Source organism: Dendropsophus ebraccatus, chromosome 14 (assembly GCF_027789765.1).
Source record: "Dendropsophus ebraccatus isolate aDenEbr1 chromosome 14, aDenEbr1.pat, whole genome shotgun sequence".
In the NCBI taxonomy this organism is placed as follows: Eukaryota; Metazoa; Chordata; class Amphibia; order Anura; family Hylidae; genus Dendropsophus; species Dendropsophus ebraccatus.
Genome location: NC_091467.1, coordinates 47616453 through 47633733, shown reverse-complemented (window position 1 = coordinate 47633733; position 17281 = coordinate 47616453). Strand labels below are relative to the sequence as shown.

At 42.2% G+C, this 17281-nt stretch overlaps 1 protein-coding gene across 1 annotated transcript; it reads left to right on the top strand.

Annotated features, from left to right (window-relative positions):
• Positions 1-9250: 9250 nt before the first annotated feature.
• On the top strand, positions 9251-16527 carry SOX18 (SRY-box transcription factor 18). The gene is made up of 2 exons (XM_069953066.1): positions 9251-9767; positions 12842-16527. Exons 1-2 carry the CDS (start codon positions 9458-9460, stop codon positions 13627-13629), a joined length of 1098 nt encoding a protein of 365 aa, XP_069809167.1. The 5' UTR covers positions 9251-9457; the 3' UTR covers positions 13630-16527.
• Positions 16528-17281: the final 754 nt, after the last annotated feature.

Below are 17281 nucleotides of genomic sequence, written 5' to 3'. Positions count from 1 at the left end.
ACCCCAGTCTGCCTTGAAATCTTTGCCTGGGAGAGACCTTGGTGATGCAGTAAAACTACCTTTTGTCTAGTTGTGGTGGTATTCTTTACGTTTACAATTGGCCTTGTAGGTGGTAATTCGCCAGCACTGTAGCAGTGCACAGGTGTGATGTTGATACCTGCTTTGTATGGGCGGTTTGAGATCCCCAAAAATGGTCGGTAACCTCCGGGCTTGTTGTGGGTCACTTGGGCTCTTGTCAAGGCAACCTGGAGTCGTAGTTGACCCACCCAGGATGTCGGTACCACCACCCACAGAAAAGGGGAACAATAACCAAAGGTGGACAGTGGTGTGTGTATGGGTGCAGGTGCAGACAGAGGAAGACAGAGTCCTGTGTGTTTTGTACGAAAATATAACAGTTTACTACATAACTTTGTGAATAGGCAGTACACGTTACACAGATAAAAAATCTTGACACAGACTTGAGTGCTGACAGTAAAGTACAGTTGGTACTTGAAGAATAGGTGCTGGAAGATAGTAGGAACTAGGGATGGTCCGAACCTCCCAAGGTTCGGGTTCGTACGAACCTGAACTCTCGGCAATGATTCCCGCTGTCTTCCACCTCCGTGGAGAGGGTGGATACAGCCAGAGGACCGCCTGGAAAACAGTTTTCCAGGCGGTCCTCCGGCTGTATCCACCCTCTCCACGGAGGTGGAAGACAGAGGGAATCATTGCCGAGAGTTCAGGTTCGTACGAACCCGAACCTCGGCAGGTTCGGACCATCCCTAGTAGGAACTTTAGTAGAAGTAGCAGTACTTTGTAGAGAGAAGAGGAGAGGAGTTGCCAGAGGAGCCCTTGCCCAGTGCAGATTCTGTATTCTGCTGGAACTGTAGTGTAGATATATATCAGTAGATAAGTGATACTTGTACTCACATTTAGACAATGCCTGACCGCCTTCTGCCCCTAGTATCGTAGAACCCGTCCTAGGTGGGTACCATGAGCCCCAGTCATCGGTTATCTGGGTGTAGCAGGTTCCCGAGACTTCCCAGTTGCCCTGCACTACACAGTAGGATACGTAGACCTTTTTACTCTGGTAGCTTTGTCCTCCTGGGGTCAGCTCCTCTTGGTTCAGGACTCTGCCCTGCACTTTTTAGAGAGGTTCCTGGCATGGGCTAGGGTGTTCCTTATGAGCTGCTCTCCCCTACGGTAATTTAGCACTGCATAGTAGGAATAATGGTCGCTGCTATAGAAGCAATCTCCATTTGATGTAGTTTCTCCTGCATCTGTCCTCTTGGACCTCCAACAACTAACCCTCTGCATTTCCTCCCACATGGAGCTAACTCCTCCATGTGGAGGGTTGTGTGTGTAAGAGAGGACAGACAGGATAGGATGGAGAGAGAAAGAGGACCTGATAGTGGTCAGCACATAACATAAACAGTTAACCCATTACCTCAGCTGTGCAAAAAAAATACAAATAAACAACAGAAACACCTAGTTGGGAGTACTTCATCCACCAATGTAACTGGAGTGAGAACTTTAGGACAGGTACACAAGAAAAACCATCAGTGGGACACCACATAGTGACTGCTCAGTCTTGCCACGAAACTGTCTTCCCTTTGTAGCAGAGTTTGGCTGTTCTTCCCCCATTTTCTGGCTGTTTCTGTTTAAAAGTGACTGTACCATCAGGCCTGGGCTTAAGCACTGGAGGCGGCTGACCCACCCCCAGTGGGAGGAAACCTCTGCCTCTCTATGATACTGCTCCATTAGAATCAATGGAGCTGTATCATAGAGGAACGGGGGTTTCCTCCCATTGGGGGTGGGTCAGCCCGCCTCCAGTGCTTCAGCCCAGGCCTGATGGTACAGTCCCTTTAACCTACATATAACTTGATATAACTGGTTAATTATACACCTGACTTTACCAAGTGTACCTGGAAGATAATGGTCAGCAGGAAAAGGCTGGTAATACCAAATAGTGATCTTCTGTTCATTTACCTTGTTAATTAATATTATTAAACCATTAGGACTTGTGTATATGAAAGTGTCCTACGGCGCACTATTTTTTCCACACCTTCATAAATGTTTTGGACAGTACTGTATCTATAGTATAAAACACATACATACACCTTAACAATTTATACAACATACAGACACACATACCTAGACACCAACAATATATAAAGCAGGTAGACGCATATACTGTACACCACAGGTGTCAAACTCATGTCCATAAATGTGGCAGCGCTCCAAAAAAATGAATCTTCAGTGATTTATTAGCTCATAAGGCAAACAGCAGCAACGTTTCAGTGTCACAATAAACACCTTTCTCAAGCATAGTTTATTGTGTTTATTGTGACATTGAAACGTTGCTGCTGTTTCCCTTATGAGCTAAAAAATCACTGAAGATTCATTTTTTGGACCTCTATATATCGCAAAACGGCCCCTTAGTGCTGCAGTTGGCACCCACTCACCACATTGCTTTGTGAGTGCTGTGGATTTTGTAACTTTGTAACTATATATTACACAAACACACACACACACTTATGGCTGGAAACACTATGTTGCAGCTGCGGCACGTACCTCCCGCCGTGTTGTCATCCCCAGCTGCTCACTCTCCCGGGCTGCCGGCTCCTCTTTCTTCACCACCACCAAATCAAACCTGCTGATAGCCCCCTATAGCGCACAGGGATGGAGGAAGAAGGTATGTGCTGTTTGGGCCAGTAGCGCTGAGTGGCACCATATAACACAGACCTGGGCATTGTATGGTCCGCAGGCCACATCTAGCCCGCTAATTAGCTCTGAATGGCCCGCGTCATAGCTGCTGAAACAGACAGAGATCAAACATAGGCATGGTTAGGGGGAAGCTCTGTGCTGTTAACCCTTTAAATAATGCAGAGTAGTTATACTCTGCATCACTTATATGCTGCAGAAAAGAAAAGGTTAACAGCAGCGGGAAGGGGACACTATATTCATCTCTTACCTGCCTTACTGAACTCCGACCTCTGCACAGTGTGGGAGCCGGAGAAGAGGCATAGAAGTAATGGTCTGTTCTGCTGTTAACTCTTTATGTACTGCAGAATTTAAGTGGTGTAGATCAGTGCTTTCCAGTCCTCAGGCCTCACCAACAGGTCATGTTTTGAGGATTTCCTTAGTATTTCACAGGTGATCTAATTATACTCATTGTATTAGGTATTCTCACAGGTGTCCTTTGTATGGGAAATCCTCAAAACGTGACCTGTTGGTGAGGCCTGAGGACTGAAATTGAGAAGCACTGGTGTAGAGTATTATTTTGCGGTGACTTCAGCAGCAGTGGCAGATTATTATAATGGCGTTTGGGACGGGCGGGCCCATGGTTGCTCAAAGTAATCTGGTCACCCACAGCATACTTTTACTTAAGTGCTCTCCCACAAGCGCTGCAACTGTACTGTGCTCAGCGGTGAGCCTACCGTACATCTGCTTTCCCTGTCTACTGCTCCCAACAGAATAGAAGACTCTCCACACAGTGCCCTCAGGTCATAAGATAATATTTCCAGTCTATCCTTAACTCTGCTGCCCGGCTAATCCACCTTTCCCCTCACTTTGCCTCTGCCTTCCCCCTCTGTCAATACCTTCACTGGCTCCAGGGCCGTATTAACAACTGCTGCTGCCCTAGGCAGTAAACCTGAAGACGCCCCATCTTCACACACCGATTGGCCTTACCAGACCTGACCAATACCACCATACCCCCCACCCCCCTGGAAAAGACACCAGATTTACTGGCAAGTCTGAACAGGAGGTGGGAGACTAAAAAAATAAAAACAAAAAAAAATAGTTTTTTCCTTCCCCTGCTCCCTGGTGCTGCCCCCCTGCAAGGTGCTGCCCTAGGCACCGGACCACGGGTGCCTAGTGGTAAAAATGGCCCTGACTGGCTCCACATTGCCCAACGTACTCATTTTAAACTGTTGACCATGATGTACAAGGCCATCCACAACCTGTCCCCTCCATACATCTCTGACCTGATATCCCACTACCGTCCCTCACGTAACCTTCGATCCTCCAGTGACCTCCTTTTGTGCCCCCCCCCCCCCTTGTCTATACCTCACACAACCGCCTCCAAGACTTTGCCCGAGCCTTCCCCATACTCTAGAACTCACTACCCCGACACATCTGGCTCTCATCCACCATCAAGACCTTCAAAAGTAACCTGAAAACCCATCTCTTCAAACGAGGCTACAACCTACAATAACTCCGCATCACACTTGACTGGCTGCACTTTACCTCCTGTTTCTCTCTCAGTACCTTATAGATTTTTAGCCGTCGCGGGTAGGGTCCTCTTCCCCCATGTACCAGTTTGCCATTTGCCTTCATGTAATGTGTTTTGTTCTTGTGTTGTTTCTGCTCGTTACCCCTATCTATTATATAGCGCTCTGGAATTAAGGGCACTCAATAAATAATAATAATACTCAGCTGATGCATGGTAACGGTCAAGGGGAGGACCTGTGGAGCACAGAAAGACAGTAGTTCTTGTATGGGGAAGTGAGGGGTACTATAGGCAAGGTAATCTGATAAGGAATCTTTTTTTTGGAACAATTGTAACCATTTGAATCATTTTTACCAACCCCAAATGGTACAAATCACCTCCCAAAACCCCCCAGGGAGTACAAGACTAATGTCTATTCTAATAATAACATGCATTAGGACAGACATCAAGAAAGGCTCGGTATCGAAAGAATTGTATGCAACAGCGCTAGAAATATCTAACTATACTGAAACCAAGGCTTCAGCAGCCCTGCAGTTCCTAACACAGCCAATGGAGCAGCAGAGGGGCCATGTTGCTCCTACTGCTGCCCCTCAATGTAAATATTTTTAAAAATATATATATATATATATGTTATATGTGTGTTTATGTGTATTAATAATGTTATTTTATATTATATCATTTTATGAAATACTCTTTAACAGGGACTATATACATCTTCACAAACAGCTTTTATTTAAGATTTTCCACAGGTTTAATTTTGTGTCTCCATGGTAACAGACAACAAACTCTTTGTAGTCAGATCTTGCAGTCTTGTCTATCACAATAAACTATGAGACTGAAAAACTGCAGGATTACTGCATAGAATTTGTTTGCTATCTGTTACCCTGGAGATACATATTCCGTATAGGAGCTGAGGAAACCAAATGACAGGAAATTTTGTATCACGATCTATTGTAAAATTGCTATTTCATTGTAGATTTATTGAGGCAATAAAAGAAAATGTCTGCTGAAGGCGTCCATGTCCGTTAAATATATTGTGATTTTTTTTATCCCCTCTTTGTCTTATTTTGGGCTTTTTTTTTTATATCCCAGATTATTTCCAGATGTAAGTGTTTTATGACAACCCCCCACAGGATGATGTCTCTCTATATTTTATGTGACTCATATTTATCATATTGAGTGTGAGATTTTAGCCCCTTCCCCATCATCCAGTATACAGACCCAGGATGGGGCGCCAGACGATACAGCAGAGCTGGCACACGTTTGCCACATGTGTGATTGCCACAAGCTATTTGTGAGGAAAATAATGCCTTCATGGAAGATGTGGAAGAATTGTATTTTTATTAACCTCTTACAGACATTAAATGGTGTGTAATTTATAAACTATGGTGACAAGGCGGTCACCATATATAATTACAGGGCCAGCCAGATTACCCCATTGTATAATATGCTAGTACACCTACTAGGCATTGCTCCCGCCTAGCCAGAATCCTGCTCCACACTGATGAGGGGCAACATCCCGAAACAGCTGTTCGTGGATAGACCTCTGGCCTTGGTATTTCCCTTATCATATCTGTTGGATATTGACTTAAAGGGCCACTTAATATGGTGTTTTTTGTGGTCTGCTTACAGGAGCCATCCCCTTGCCTAGGTCCTTCTCTGGAGGGATATGTTGCTAGAGTTTCAAGCCTCTTAAATGAGGCTCCACGGACTCTTTTTGCATATTACTATAATATAGGTATATTCCTGAAATACTCTGTGCTGTTGGTAATGACTAGAGATGAGTTGAAATTTGGTTTGTCTGGTTCGAGAACATTACAAGGATTGTATTGAAGATTCTGTTCCAGTCAAGTCCCTCCTAATAAACAGTAGGGCAGCACTCTGTGGAGTTCTGCTGATATTAGCCAGGAGGGGCAGATCGATGAACTGAGGGTGGTAGCCCCTCCCCCAGTGCATTAAACATCTCATTAGCATATTAAATAAACTACAAATACTCGACAGCCAGAGGAAGGGCCTGGATGGCAACAGACAGCACAGCACATAGTGTAAGTGACTGTGACTGTGTATTTTCCAGTCAGCCAGTTGGGATACATGCCATTACTGGGCCCAGGAGTAGTCACCTTCCTGAGTAGGCCCTGCTGCCCCTGCATACAATCCCTCCCCCCTCCTCCTTGCTCTTTAAGGGTGTGCTCACACTACGGAATCCAGGTGCATAAACCGCCGCAGATTCCGCCACTTGCCCCCGATCGCATCTCCACCTGCGCCATAGACTCCATTCTATGGTTGGGCGGATTCCGCCATCCGCCAAAGTCAGCTTTGTCCAGCTCTCTGGAGTGATAGAATTACTGGAGAGCTGATGCAAAGATAGAGCTGTCAGTCAGGAGCGTCCACAGCAGGGGACCCAGTCTCCAACAAGGGCCAGCTTGTATGCTGCTGGACTTTCTTTGGCCTCTGTAATAAGAATATGTCAGTCATAGTGTTCTGGTTACATTACAAAAATAAAAATTAATAAAAGACAAAAAAAATGTGGTTTAACAAAAAATATATATCTAAGAAAAAAACTATTATTATTATTTACATTGTTGTTTTTACTATCTCATTGCATAGCACAGTGTTCCCATCCTGTTTCTCTCCAGCTGTTGTAAAACTACAACTCCCATCATATCCTGACTACCAGCAGCTACTACCAGTAATGATGGGAGCTGTAGTTTTGCAACAGCTGGAGAGCCACAGGTCGGGACACTGGCTTAGCAGATGGAGATACCTAAACACTCTGGCCCCATCTGCTGGTAATTCACAGTATTCATCTATTATTTATCTGCTTATCCATTCTAATTTTGGGCATAAACTTTTTTCATACCTTCCACACTGATGATTCCTCCTTTGTTTTACTCATTACACAGTTAAGCATACAATCTAATTTCATAATCCAACTCGGATTCTTCTTGTTGGTGTATTGTTACATATACATTACATAATGTATTTGAGAGTAGATAGAATTTTTTTTATATAGTAGTTATAGTCTAGTTAGAGGGTGGACTACCTGGTAGGAAGAAGTACACTCAGTATGAAACGGCTGTCCCATATTCGCGTCTGCACTAACTTCACCTCCCTCCCTGCTATAAAGATTTGGAGCAAACGCCACATATTGCAGCAAATTGAGTGAGTGCCGACTGCTTTCTTTATTTGTTTACTACATTATAGTTATTATATTCTTATACATAGGAGCAGTATTATAGTAATTATATTCTTGTACATAGGAGGCAGTATTATAGTAGTTATATTCTTGTACATAGGAGCAGTATTATAGTAGTTATATAAGGGCCAGTATTATAGTAGTTATATTCTTGTATATAGGAGCAGTATTATAGCAGTTATATTCTTGTACAAAGGAGGCAGTATTATAGTAGTTATATTCTTGTACATAGGAGGCAGTATTATAGTAGTTATATTCTTGTACATAGGAGCAGTATTATAGTAGTTATATAAGGGCCAGTATTATAGTAGTTATATTCTTGTATATAGGAGCAGTATTATAGCAGTTATATTCTTGTACAAAGGAGGCAGTATTATAGTAGTTATATTCTTGTACATAGGAGGCAGTATTATAGTAGTTATATTCTTGTACATAGGAGGCAGTAATATAGTAGTTATATTCTTGTATATAGGAGCAGTATTACAATAGTTATATTCTTGTACATAGGAGCAGTATTATAGTAGTTATATTCTTGTACATAGGGGCGGTATTAAAGTAGATATATTCTTGTATATAGGAGCAGTATTATAGTAGTTATGCGGTTCAGGGAAGAAACAGAGCGCTGCACCTCACACCTATGGCTGATACTAGTGCCCCTAGGCTATATAAAAAACACATCAGAATTTTGTGTATGAATTGATCAAGCCATACTGCCCCATGTACCTCGTGCCGGTATCTGATACACATGGGTCCCTACACTAAGTCCACACCGTGCCAGTCAGTGGCCACCAACCCCGCAGGCGTGCACAGTCAGGGAACGGGGGCCATGGGACGGCCCTGCGACCCCCATGCCACAGGACCAGACCCAAAAACACCACACCAGAACCCAGCCAGCACCGCCGGCGGAGAAGGCAGTATGGCTTGATCAATTCATACACAAAATTCTGATGTGTTTTTTATTTAGCCTAGGGGCACTAGTATCAGCCATAGGTGTGAGGTGCAGCGCTCTGTTTCTTCCCTGAACCGCATTATAGTAGTTATATAGTACATAGGAGCAGTATTATAGTAGTTATATAAGGGCCAGTATTATAGTAGTTATATTCTTGTATATAGGAGCAGTATTATAGTAGTTATATTCTTGTACATAGGAGCAGTATTATAGTAGTTATATTCTTGTATATAGGAGCAGTATTATAGTAGTTATATTCTTGTACATAGGGGGCAGTATTATAGTAGTTATATTCTTGTACATAGGAGCAGTATTATAGTAGTTATATTCTTGTACATAGGGGGCAGTATTATATTACTTACAGTGTTGTACATAGGAGGCGGCATTATAGCAGGTGTGTATAGGGGTAGTATTATAGAAGAAAGCTTAGTTTGTGAGGACAATGAATGCTAAATGTGACAACCAATTTTGTGGTAGTCAGAAATTTGCACCCATCAGTAGTCAAATCCCCTCCTCCACTACTCTTCATAGTGTATTAAACAGCTGGGGGAGACAATGAGAGCAGGTGTATCCAAAACTTTACAAGTAATTTTTTTTTTTTACCAGGACAGGCCAAATAAATTACTGCCCATTTTTTCGATATCTGTTGCTGATAGCACAGTTGGTATAGAACCCACTGATCCTGTCATTCTAACTTGCTGTATATCTTGTACAGGGTTAACTTCTTTCCTAGTGAATATGCAAGCAAACTGCTTTTCAGAGAATCAGACCCTCTCTCTGCCCCTCCTCACCCCCAGCCGTGTCCGTCCCCTCCCATCCTGCAGCTGATTGGTGACAAGTTTCTATATTTGTTCTCTATTATTCCAAACTGCTCAAACAGCTGGATGCTGGATGACAAAGGGACATTGACAAAGAGGCAGTGATAGAGCAGAGAGAAAATAGATAGATAGATAGATAGATAGATAGATAGATAGATAGATAGATAGACGATACATCCGATCTCATCTATACTCTCTCCAGTGGAGTACACTGTGCATTACCTGAGGACACCCCCCCATTCTGTGCGCCCACTTTTGTCTACAGGATCTGCCTAGCTGGAATGCATAGATCTGAGTCAAATTACTGCAGAGAGGAGACTACTCTGGGTCGAGGCGGTGGAAGTTCATGGGTCCCTCCTCCGGCCACTGCTCCTGAGCCCGGCCGAACCTCCAACTCTCCTGTAGCTCAGGTCAGCCCTGCTCCAAGCCCCCAGTCTGGATATGGCGGCTACAGCTCCTCTGATGAAAAGCCTGGTGACCCCCGGATCAGGCGCCCCATGAATGCTTTTATGGTATGGGCCAAGGATGAGAGGAAGAGACTGGCACAGCAAAACCCGGATCTACACAATGCTGTACTAAGCAAGATGCTGGGTGAGGATGAGTTCTGTAATGGGATAGGGGGGCGGCTAGCATGATTTGTTCTATACCACTAAAGGGGATCATTCAGGGCGATCTAATATGAATATAGGAAAGGGTGCCATAGGGGTAAGGGTGTGTAGCCACAGACACTGGCACAATACATGGAGAAATAATGCAGGATGGCACAATGCCATTGGATATCTACTGGCATAGGGTATTAAAATGTATACATATGGACGTGTGTGTGTCATAAATACTATTCTTCTCCATCAGTCCATCTACTATCTATCTTCTATATAATTATCTATTCGTCTAATATCTATCTCTTTTTTTTGTTTGTTTGTTTTTTATAAGTAATCTTTATTCAAAACTTTTTTCTCCACAATAACATACCTCCCATATATAAATTATTATGTACAAAAATAGGAAGAGACCTTTGAATTGTTTGGATTAACCATAACTAATATATTCAACCCTACGTATGTTGAATATATTAGTTATGGTTAATCCAAACAATTCAGTGGTCTCTTCCTATTTTTGTACATAATAATTTATATATGGGAGGTATGTTATTGTCTAGGTATTATTATTATTATTATTATTATTATTATTATTGGTATTATTATCTATCTCTTACACTTGAGAATGATGGTGTGATATCAATGAAACGTTATGTATTTTGTGTGCTCCACGTCTGCTGTGAATTTTTTGCTGTGGCGGAATAAATCACAATATCACTTTTTCATCTATTGCGGTGTGCTGTGGAGTATCTGTCTGTCTATCTATCTACCTATCTATCAGAGATGAGCACAACTCAGGCATGCTTGAGTCTGATCATTCGGCATTTGATTACCGGTGGCTGAAGAAGTTGGATGCAACCCTAGGGAATCCTGAAAAACATAGATGTAGCCTAAAGGCCTATGTCTGTATGCATGTTTTCCAGAACTCTCCAGCGCTGCATCCAACTTCTTCAGCCACTGGTAATAAAATAATGAAATAATGCAGGATGGCACAGTGCCATTGGATATCTACTGGCATAGGGTATTAAAATGTATACATATGGTTGTGTGTGTGTCATGAATACTATTCTGCTCCATCAGTCTTTCTATCTATCTATTTATCTATCTATCTATCTCCTATCTATCTGTCTATTATCTATCTCCTATCTATCTATCTCCTATCTATCTATCTCCTATCTATCTATTTATCTATCTATCTATCTCTTTTTTATTACTGCATTGTATTCCTTCAGAGTGAAATCTTTCAAACTGGTCTATACCAAATCAAAGCTGACCTTTCATCTGATCCTCGATCAGCTTAGACAATTGTCCAGACAAAAGCCTGGAGACCAGTCTGATGGATTTCTCTATGAATGGGATGAGAGAGAAGAGACATTGGGCAAAAGTTTTAATAAGAACTATTACCTATTTTTGCACCATAAAAATGACAATACAGCAATAAAAAAAAATCAAAGGTGCCTATAAAAAACTCAGCAACCTTCTAATATACTTTGTAATTGAATATCCTAAATCTCTCCTGTCAGTTAATAGGGACATTTTTGTTTACATTGAGCGGCTGAAAATACATCTAGACCTAATGCCGGTCACAGCTGAGGGTTGTTACCATTGTATACACTCTAGAGAGTTCTCTGCAAGAATGTGTGAGAGCAGGTAGAATGTATCGGTCTGGAACGTCAGCTGTTTAGTTCACAGAGGATTGTCAGGGCTGGATACAGTTGTAGCAAATCCTCAGCTGTGAGGTATATGAGGTCAGGACAGGTTTTCAGGGTCTGAATGTTAACAAGACTGTGCCCGGCAACATAACAATGGTGGAAGTGTAGTGGAGTGCAAAGAATAGTAAGTTAGTTTTACTTACATACAACCAAAAAGCTCCAGTACAATTGCAGCTCTACAACCCTCATCATGTCCTGTTACTCAATGTCATCATAGAATAATCTCCAGCTGATGTATCTAGGCCCACCATGTGGATAGTTATAGTAGGTATATTCTTGTATATAGGGGGCAGTATTATAATAGTTATGGATCAATCAATGAGAACGTAGCGCCCGCACTCTCGGTGTATAAGGGTAATAGATGCAGGTGAGGCACAATGGAAAGACGTACACAGGCAAGTGTGTCAGACTTATATCGGGGTGCTGCGGCAGGAAACACAGTAATGTAGTGGCACAAGCGAGGAGATGAAAGATCACCGAAGCACTCACCGGTTTGTAGTAGTCTTCAGAAGTTTATTACATAAACATCACAGGGAGGGGAGATGGTGGATAAGGTGCGGGAGCGTCTCTGCAAACAACGTTTCACGCCGAAGCGCTTTGTCAAGTTGTCAAGTTCCCTCTGAACTTGACAAAGCGCTTCGGCGTGAAACGTTGTTTGCAGAGACGCTCCCGCACCTTATCCACCATCTCCCCTCCCTGTGATGTTTATGTAATAAACTTCTGAAGACTACTACAAACCGGTGAGTGCTTCGGTGATCTTTCATCTCCTCGCTTGTGCCATTATAATAGTTATATTCTTGTATATAGGAGCAGTGTTATAGTAGTTATATTCTTGTATATAGGAGCAATATTATAGTAGTTATATTCTTGTATATAGGAGCAGTGTTATAGTAGTTATATTCTTGTATATAGGAGCAGTATTATAGTAGTTATATTCTTGTACATAGGAGCAATATTATAGTAGTTATATTCTTGTATATAGGAGCAGTGTTATAGTAGTTATATTCTTGTATATAGGAGCAGTATTATAGTAGTTATATTCTTGTACATAGGAGCAATATTATAGTAGTTATATTCTTGTACATAGGAGCAATATTATAGTAGTTATATTATTGTACATAGGAGCAGTATTCTAGTAGTTATATTCTTGTATATAGGAGCAGTATTATAGCAGTTATATTCTTCTACATAGGGGGCAGTATTATAGTAGTTATATTCTTGTATATAGGAGCAGTATTATATTAGTTATATTCTTGTACATAGGAGGCAGTATTATAGTAGTTATATTCTTATACATGGCTTGTCTGTCATTTTCCTTGAACACATTGATGACATCATTATTTACTTTTTACAGGTCAGTCCTGGAAGAGTCTATCTGCCATAGAGAAGCGCCCCTTTGTGGAGGAGGCGGAACGTCTGCGCGTTCAACATCTCCATGATCATCCAAACTACAAGTATCGCCCACGTAGGAAGAAGCAGGCCAAAAAGATGAAGAGAGTTGAGTCAGCTCCATTGCTAAGACCTGATGGATACTCTGGAGTACACGCTCCATCCAACCTCACTCACTTTCGAGAACTGCAGCCTTTGGCATCCAATGAACTGGAGAGTTTTGGGTTGCCAACCCCAGAAATGTCTCCTTTGGATGTTCTGGAGCAGGGTGAGCCAGCCTTCTTCCCCCCTAACATGCGGGAGGACATGGAGCCCATGCCCTTTAGATCCTATCAGCATGGCATTGAATATGGCCAAGAGAAGACGCTGAGGGAGCTCTCCATACAATACTCTCCCTTGCCATCTCATATGAGTAATATTCTTAGGACTTCACCGTCCGCTGCATTCTACTACAACCCTCATGGGGGTCCTCCAACCTGCACTCCACTGGGCCAGCTGTCTCCACCTCCTGAAGCACCCCAGTTGGACACCATGGATAATCTGAATCCATCTGAGCTGTGGGGTGATGTTGACCGCAACGAATTTGACCAATATCTTAATATGAGCAGGACTCAGGTGTCCATTCCTGGGTATCACTTGCCAATGACCAAGCTGGCAACCGCTAGGACTATGCCCTGTGAGGAGAGCAGTCTGATTTCTGCTCTCTCTGATGCCAGCACCGCTATGTACTATAGTCCTTGCATCACCGGCTGACATGACTCCACTGTGAGCGCAAATGCCTGGTGTCTATGGTGGCAGGTGGGCACCAGTACGGGGCAGGCGCAGCCCTAGCTCAGTGTTCAGCTGGGTGCCAGGTGCAGATTATCCCTGTGATACAGGGATGTGGAATGGGGTCATTGGAGGACACACATGCAGATCAGCAACACTCTAGTCTCTTTTACTAGGGTACAAGGCAGCAGACAGAGTAAAGGGATTGTTTTTGGATACAACACAGGGCCACTGTGCCCTATGCATTGGATACAGTAGAGGGGAACCATAGGACCTAGTTCACACGTCCATACTGCTGTGCATCCATAGCCTGTGTGCAGTCCATACTGGGACCTGTCAGCATTTTTGCGGCATGGATCACGGCCCAAGCACAGACCCCTAACACCTACAGTTGTGTAAATGGGACCATGGAAATTAATTGTTGCTTATTCCGTCCGCAATTGTACACCAAAAATACGGACGTAAGTCAGTAAACTAAAAGTTGTAGGAGGGCGTATAAACCACATGTTAAGGTGGCCTTCAGGTGGAATAATCACACTTACAAGGTAAAAGCAGGTTACAGAAAGATGGGATCTACCTTAAAATTGGGAATAGTCCCTGTTATAAATTGTTTAAAATGTTATTGTGCAGGTGATAGGTGCACCTTAAAGGAGAACTCCACACATGTATGTACTCTATATCCTGCATTAATAAGAGGATGGGTTGCATTTTTTCTGCTTTGCGTGTATTAAAATATCTCCTAAAGCATAAAGTGAGACTGCTGTGGTTACTAGTGATGTCACGACCAAGACGGCAACCCGACAGTTACAAAAAATCCATTGGAGACTGTTGGGTAGTTGTCACAGCCACTTGTGGGTTACCATATGGCCCCCATTTACTTTGCTTAACAAAATCTAAATGACAACTGACATGACAATGTTTGGTCAGGAAACCCCTGTTGTGGCCAGAATTGCTGTGTAACACTAACCTAAAGGGGTTATCCAGCACTACAAAAACATGGCCACTATTCCCTCTCTCTTGTCTCCAGGTCAGGTGTGGTTTGCAATTAAGCTCCATTTACGTCAATGGAACAGAGTTTCAAACCCCACCCAATCTGGAGACAAGAGTAGTGCAAAAGTGGCCATGTTTTTGTAGCACTGGATAATACTCACTTACTCTTACTTGGAAGACAAGACATTGGGCCCCAATTGGCTAACAAAGCTGGTGCAAGCGTCCCGTACGTTACACCCCTGCTGATAGGCATCTATGCCCATTTTGCAGTATTGTTACTTTGCCGATACATTATTGCAGCTCCTTGCAATTGTCAAAGCAGAATTTTTTCGCAAAACCTATTATGAATGCAGTGAACCCCATTAGTATGTGCAACCAAAGGGAAATTGTAGCATTGACTGTCTGCTTGCCCAATCTTCTGAAAATAATATAGCCAGATGTAGCCTTACAATCCCTGATACTGTGCCCAGTCCTGGATCACCCTCCAGGGCTGCGCTATAAAGTAACCCACAGACTTGTCCCTGACCATAGAGACTGAACCCCCGGGAACAGCAGGTCCATTTAACCCCCTGGCTGCCGGGATTCTGGGTAACTTGTTGCACTGGCCTCTCCTGTGTCCTGAGAGGTTGAATCAGTATTGTATTCCATGTTATAACACTTTTTTTTACATTTGTATACCATGTAAAAACTGTTTGTCAATGTAACATTTTTTTATGGATCAAACAAAAAACAATGAGGATTTGACTGGACTTGTAGTTTTATATTGAATTTGATCGATTTGGCGACAAAATGTTTTATAAAGATCAATGGCACAAATACTTAATAATACAGTGACACATACATACATACATACATACATACACAGCTATAATATACATACTATACCCACAGTAAATACACTGTTGCTATATACATCATATACACAGATTCCAGTCTGTACCAGTGTTCCCCATCCTAATGGCTTTACAGCTGTTGCTGCAAAACTATAACTCCCATTATGAGATTTATAGTTTCACAACATTTGGTAAACCACAGGTTCATACATACATACGCTATACACAATACTATACACAGATGCACATACAAATATACACAGCCTTTTTACATACAGTATATACTTGCATTCATATAGAGGTAAACATACATACCCAGAATACATACATGTACACTACAGGCATACAATACACATACTCAAAAAACAGTATATATGCATATATACATTTGGTGATCCACAGGTTCATACATATGTACATACATACATACATACACTATACACAGATGCACATACAAATATGCGCATATATATATATATATATATATATATATATATATATATATATATATATACACACACACATGTACACATATACATACATCTGTACGTATATATACATGTACACATATACATACATCTGTGTGTGTGTATATGTATTATATATACACACATACAAGTGCATATATACATACATGTACACATATACAGACCCAGCAATTCAAAATCATTGCAATAGGTGTAAAATTTAGACTAAATCTTCACAACCAATCAACAATTAGCTTTAATGCCTAGGGAGGGGGGCCGTATAATAGGGGACCCCCTCTATAAGCTGCGCCCTCTACACCTTACACTACACACGCCTCCCCCAGAGTCTGCCAGCACTGGAGGCCCCAGTTGGGATGGCCGCCTTTCAGGCTCCACTTCAGGCTAAAAGTATTGGTAACTTCATGGCCAACCATAAATTATATTAAAGAAAGGTGTGACTCAAATCGACCAATCAAAACTGGAGATGTATTTGTCCTACTTGCATCAACATGAGCTAATGTGTGATTGGTTATTCATTGTAACACGCTGATTGGTTCATTTGGTCTAGTGCAAATTTGCAATAAACCAGTCGATAAACCTCTGTGTTGCTCCGTGTCTGATGTTTGTGTGAATTTTGTATTGTTCTGATCTAATCTTCCTATAAGAATTATATGAAGGGGTATATAAAGTCACAGTATATGTTCTGTCATCTCTCCCTGTCAGCTTCATATCTCTGCACTTTATACTGGCTCAATGACCTTTGACATCAGTGCTTTCCTTGACGCCAGTTTCTTAGAAAAGAATACCTTTACTTTACAGCTTTCCATCACATAACTCCAGCCCTAAAAGAACACGCACAATAAATGTAAGAGAAAAAATTCAGTTCAACTTCATTCACTTCAATGGAACTGAAAACCCCACACCTAAACTGAGGACAGGAGTGGTGCTGTTTCTGGAAGAAAGCAGCAATGTTTTTCTAAGTTTGGATAACCCTTTTAAGAGGTAGCGCAGCTGTATAGCATGTCAGTACATCTGCCCTGTATAATACATAGCTCTCCTCTGTAGCTGTCACACTCCTTATTTACCCAGCCGCTGCCAGGGGCCCAGAAATATTTCCTAGAGATGCTGTCTGTGCTCCACACACATAGTATCATTTTAAAAAATGCTGCTCCCCTAGAGGCAGAAAGAGCGCCGCCTCATGGACGTGCAGCCCTGGATGATTATGATTCACACAATAACCCAGATTTAAAGGGGTACTCTGGCCATTTTTTTTCTTTCAAATCAAGTGGTGTCAGAAAGTTACATAGATTTATAATTTACCTCTATTAAAAAAAAAAAAAAGTCTCC

Coding starts and splice junctions, on each gene's coding strand:
- SOX18 (XM_069953066.1), top strand. CDS start 9,458: ATGCATAGATCTGAGTCAAATTACTGCAGAGAGGAGACTACTCTGGGT. Junction 9,768..12,841: donor TGTACTAAGCAAGATGCTGG/GTGAGGATGAGT, acceptor TACTTTTTACAG/GTCAGTCCTGGAAGAGTCTA.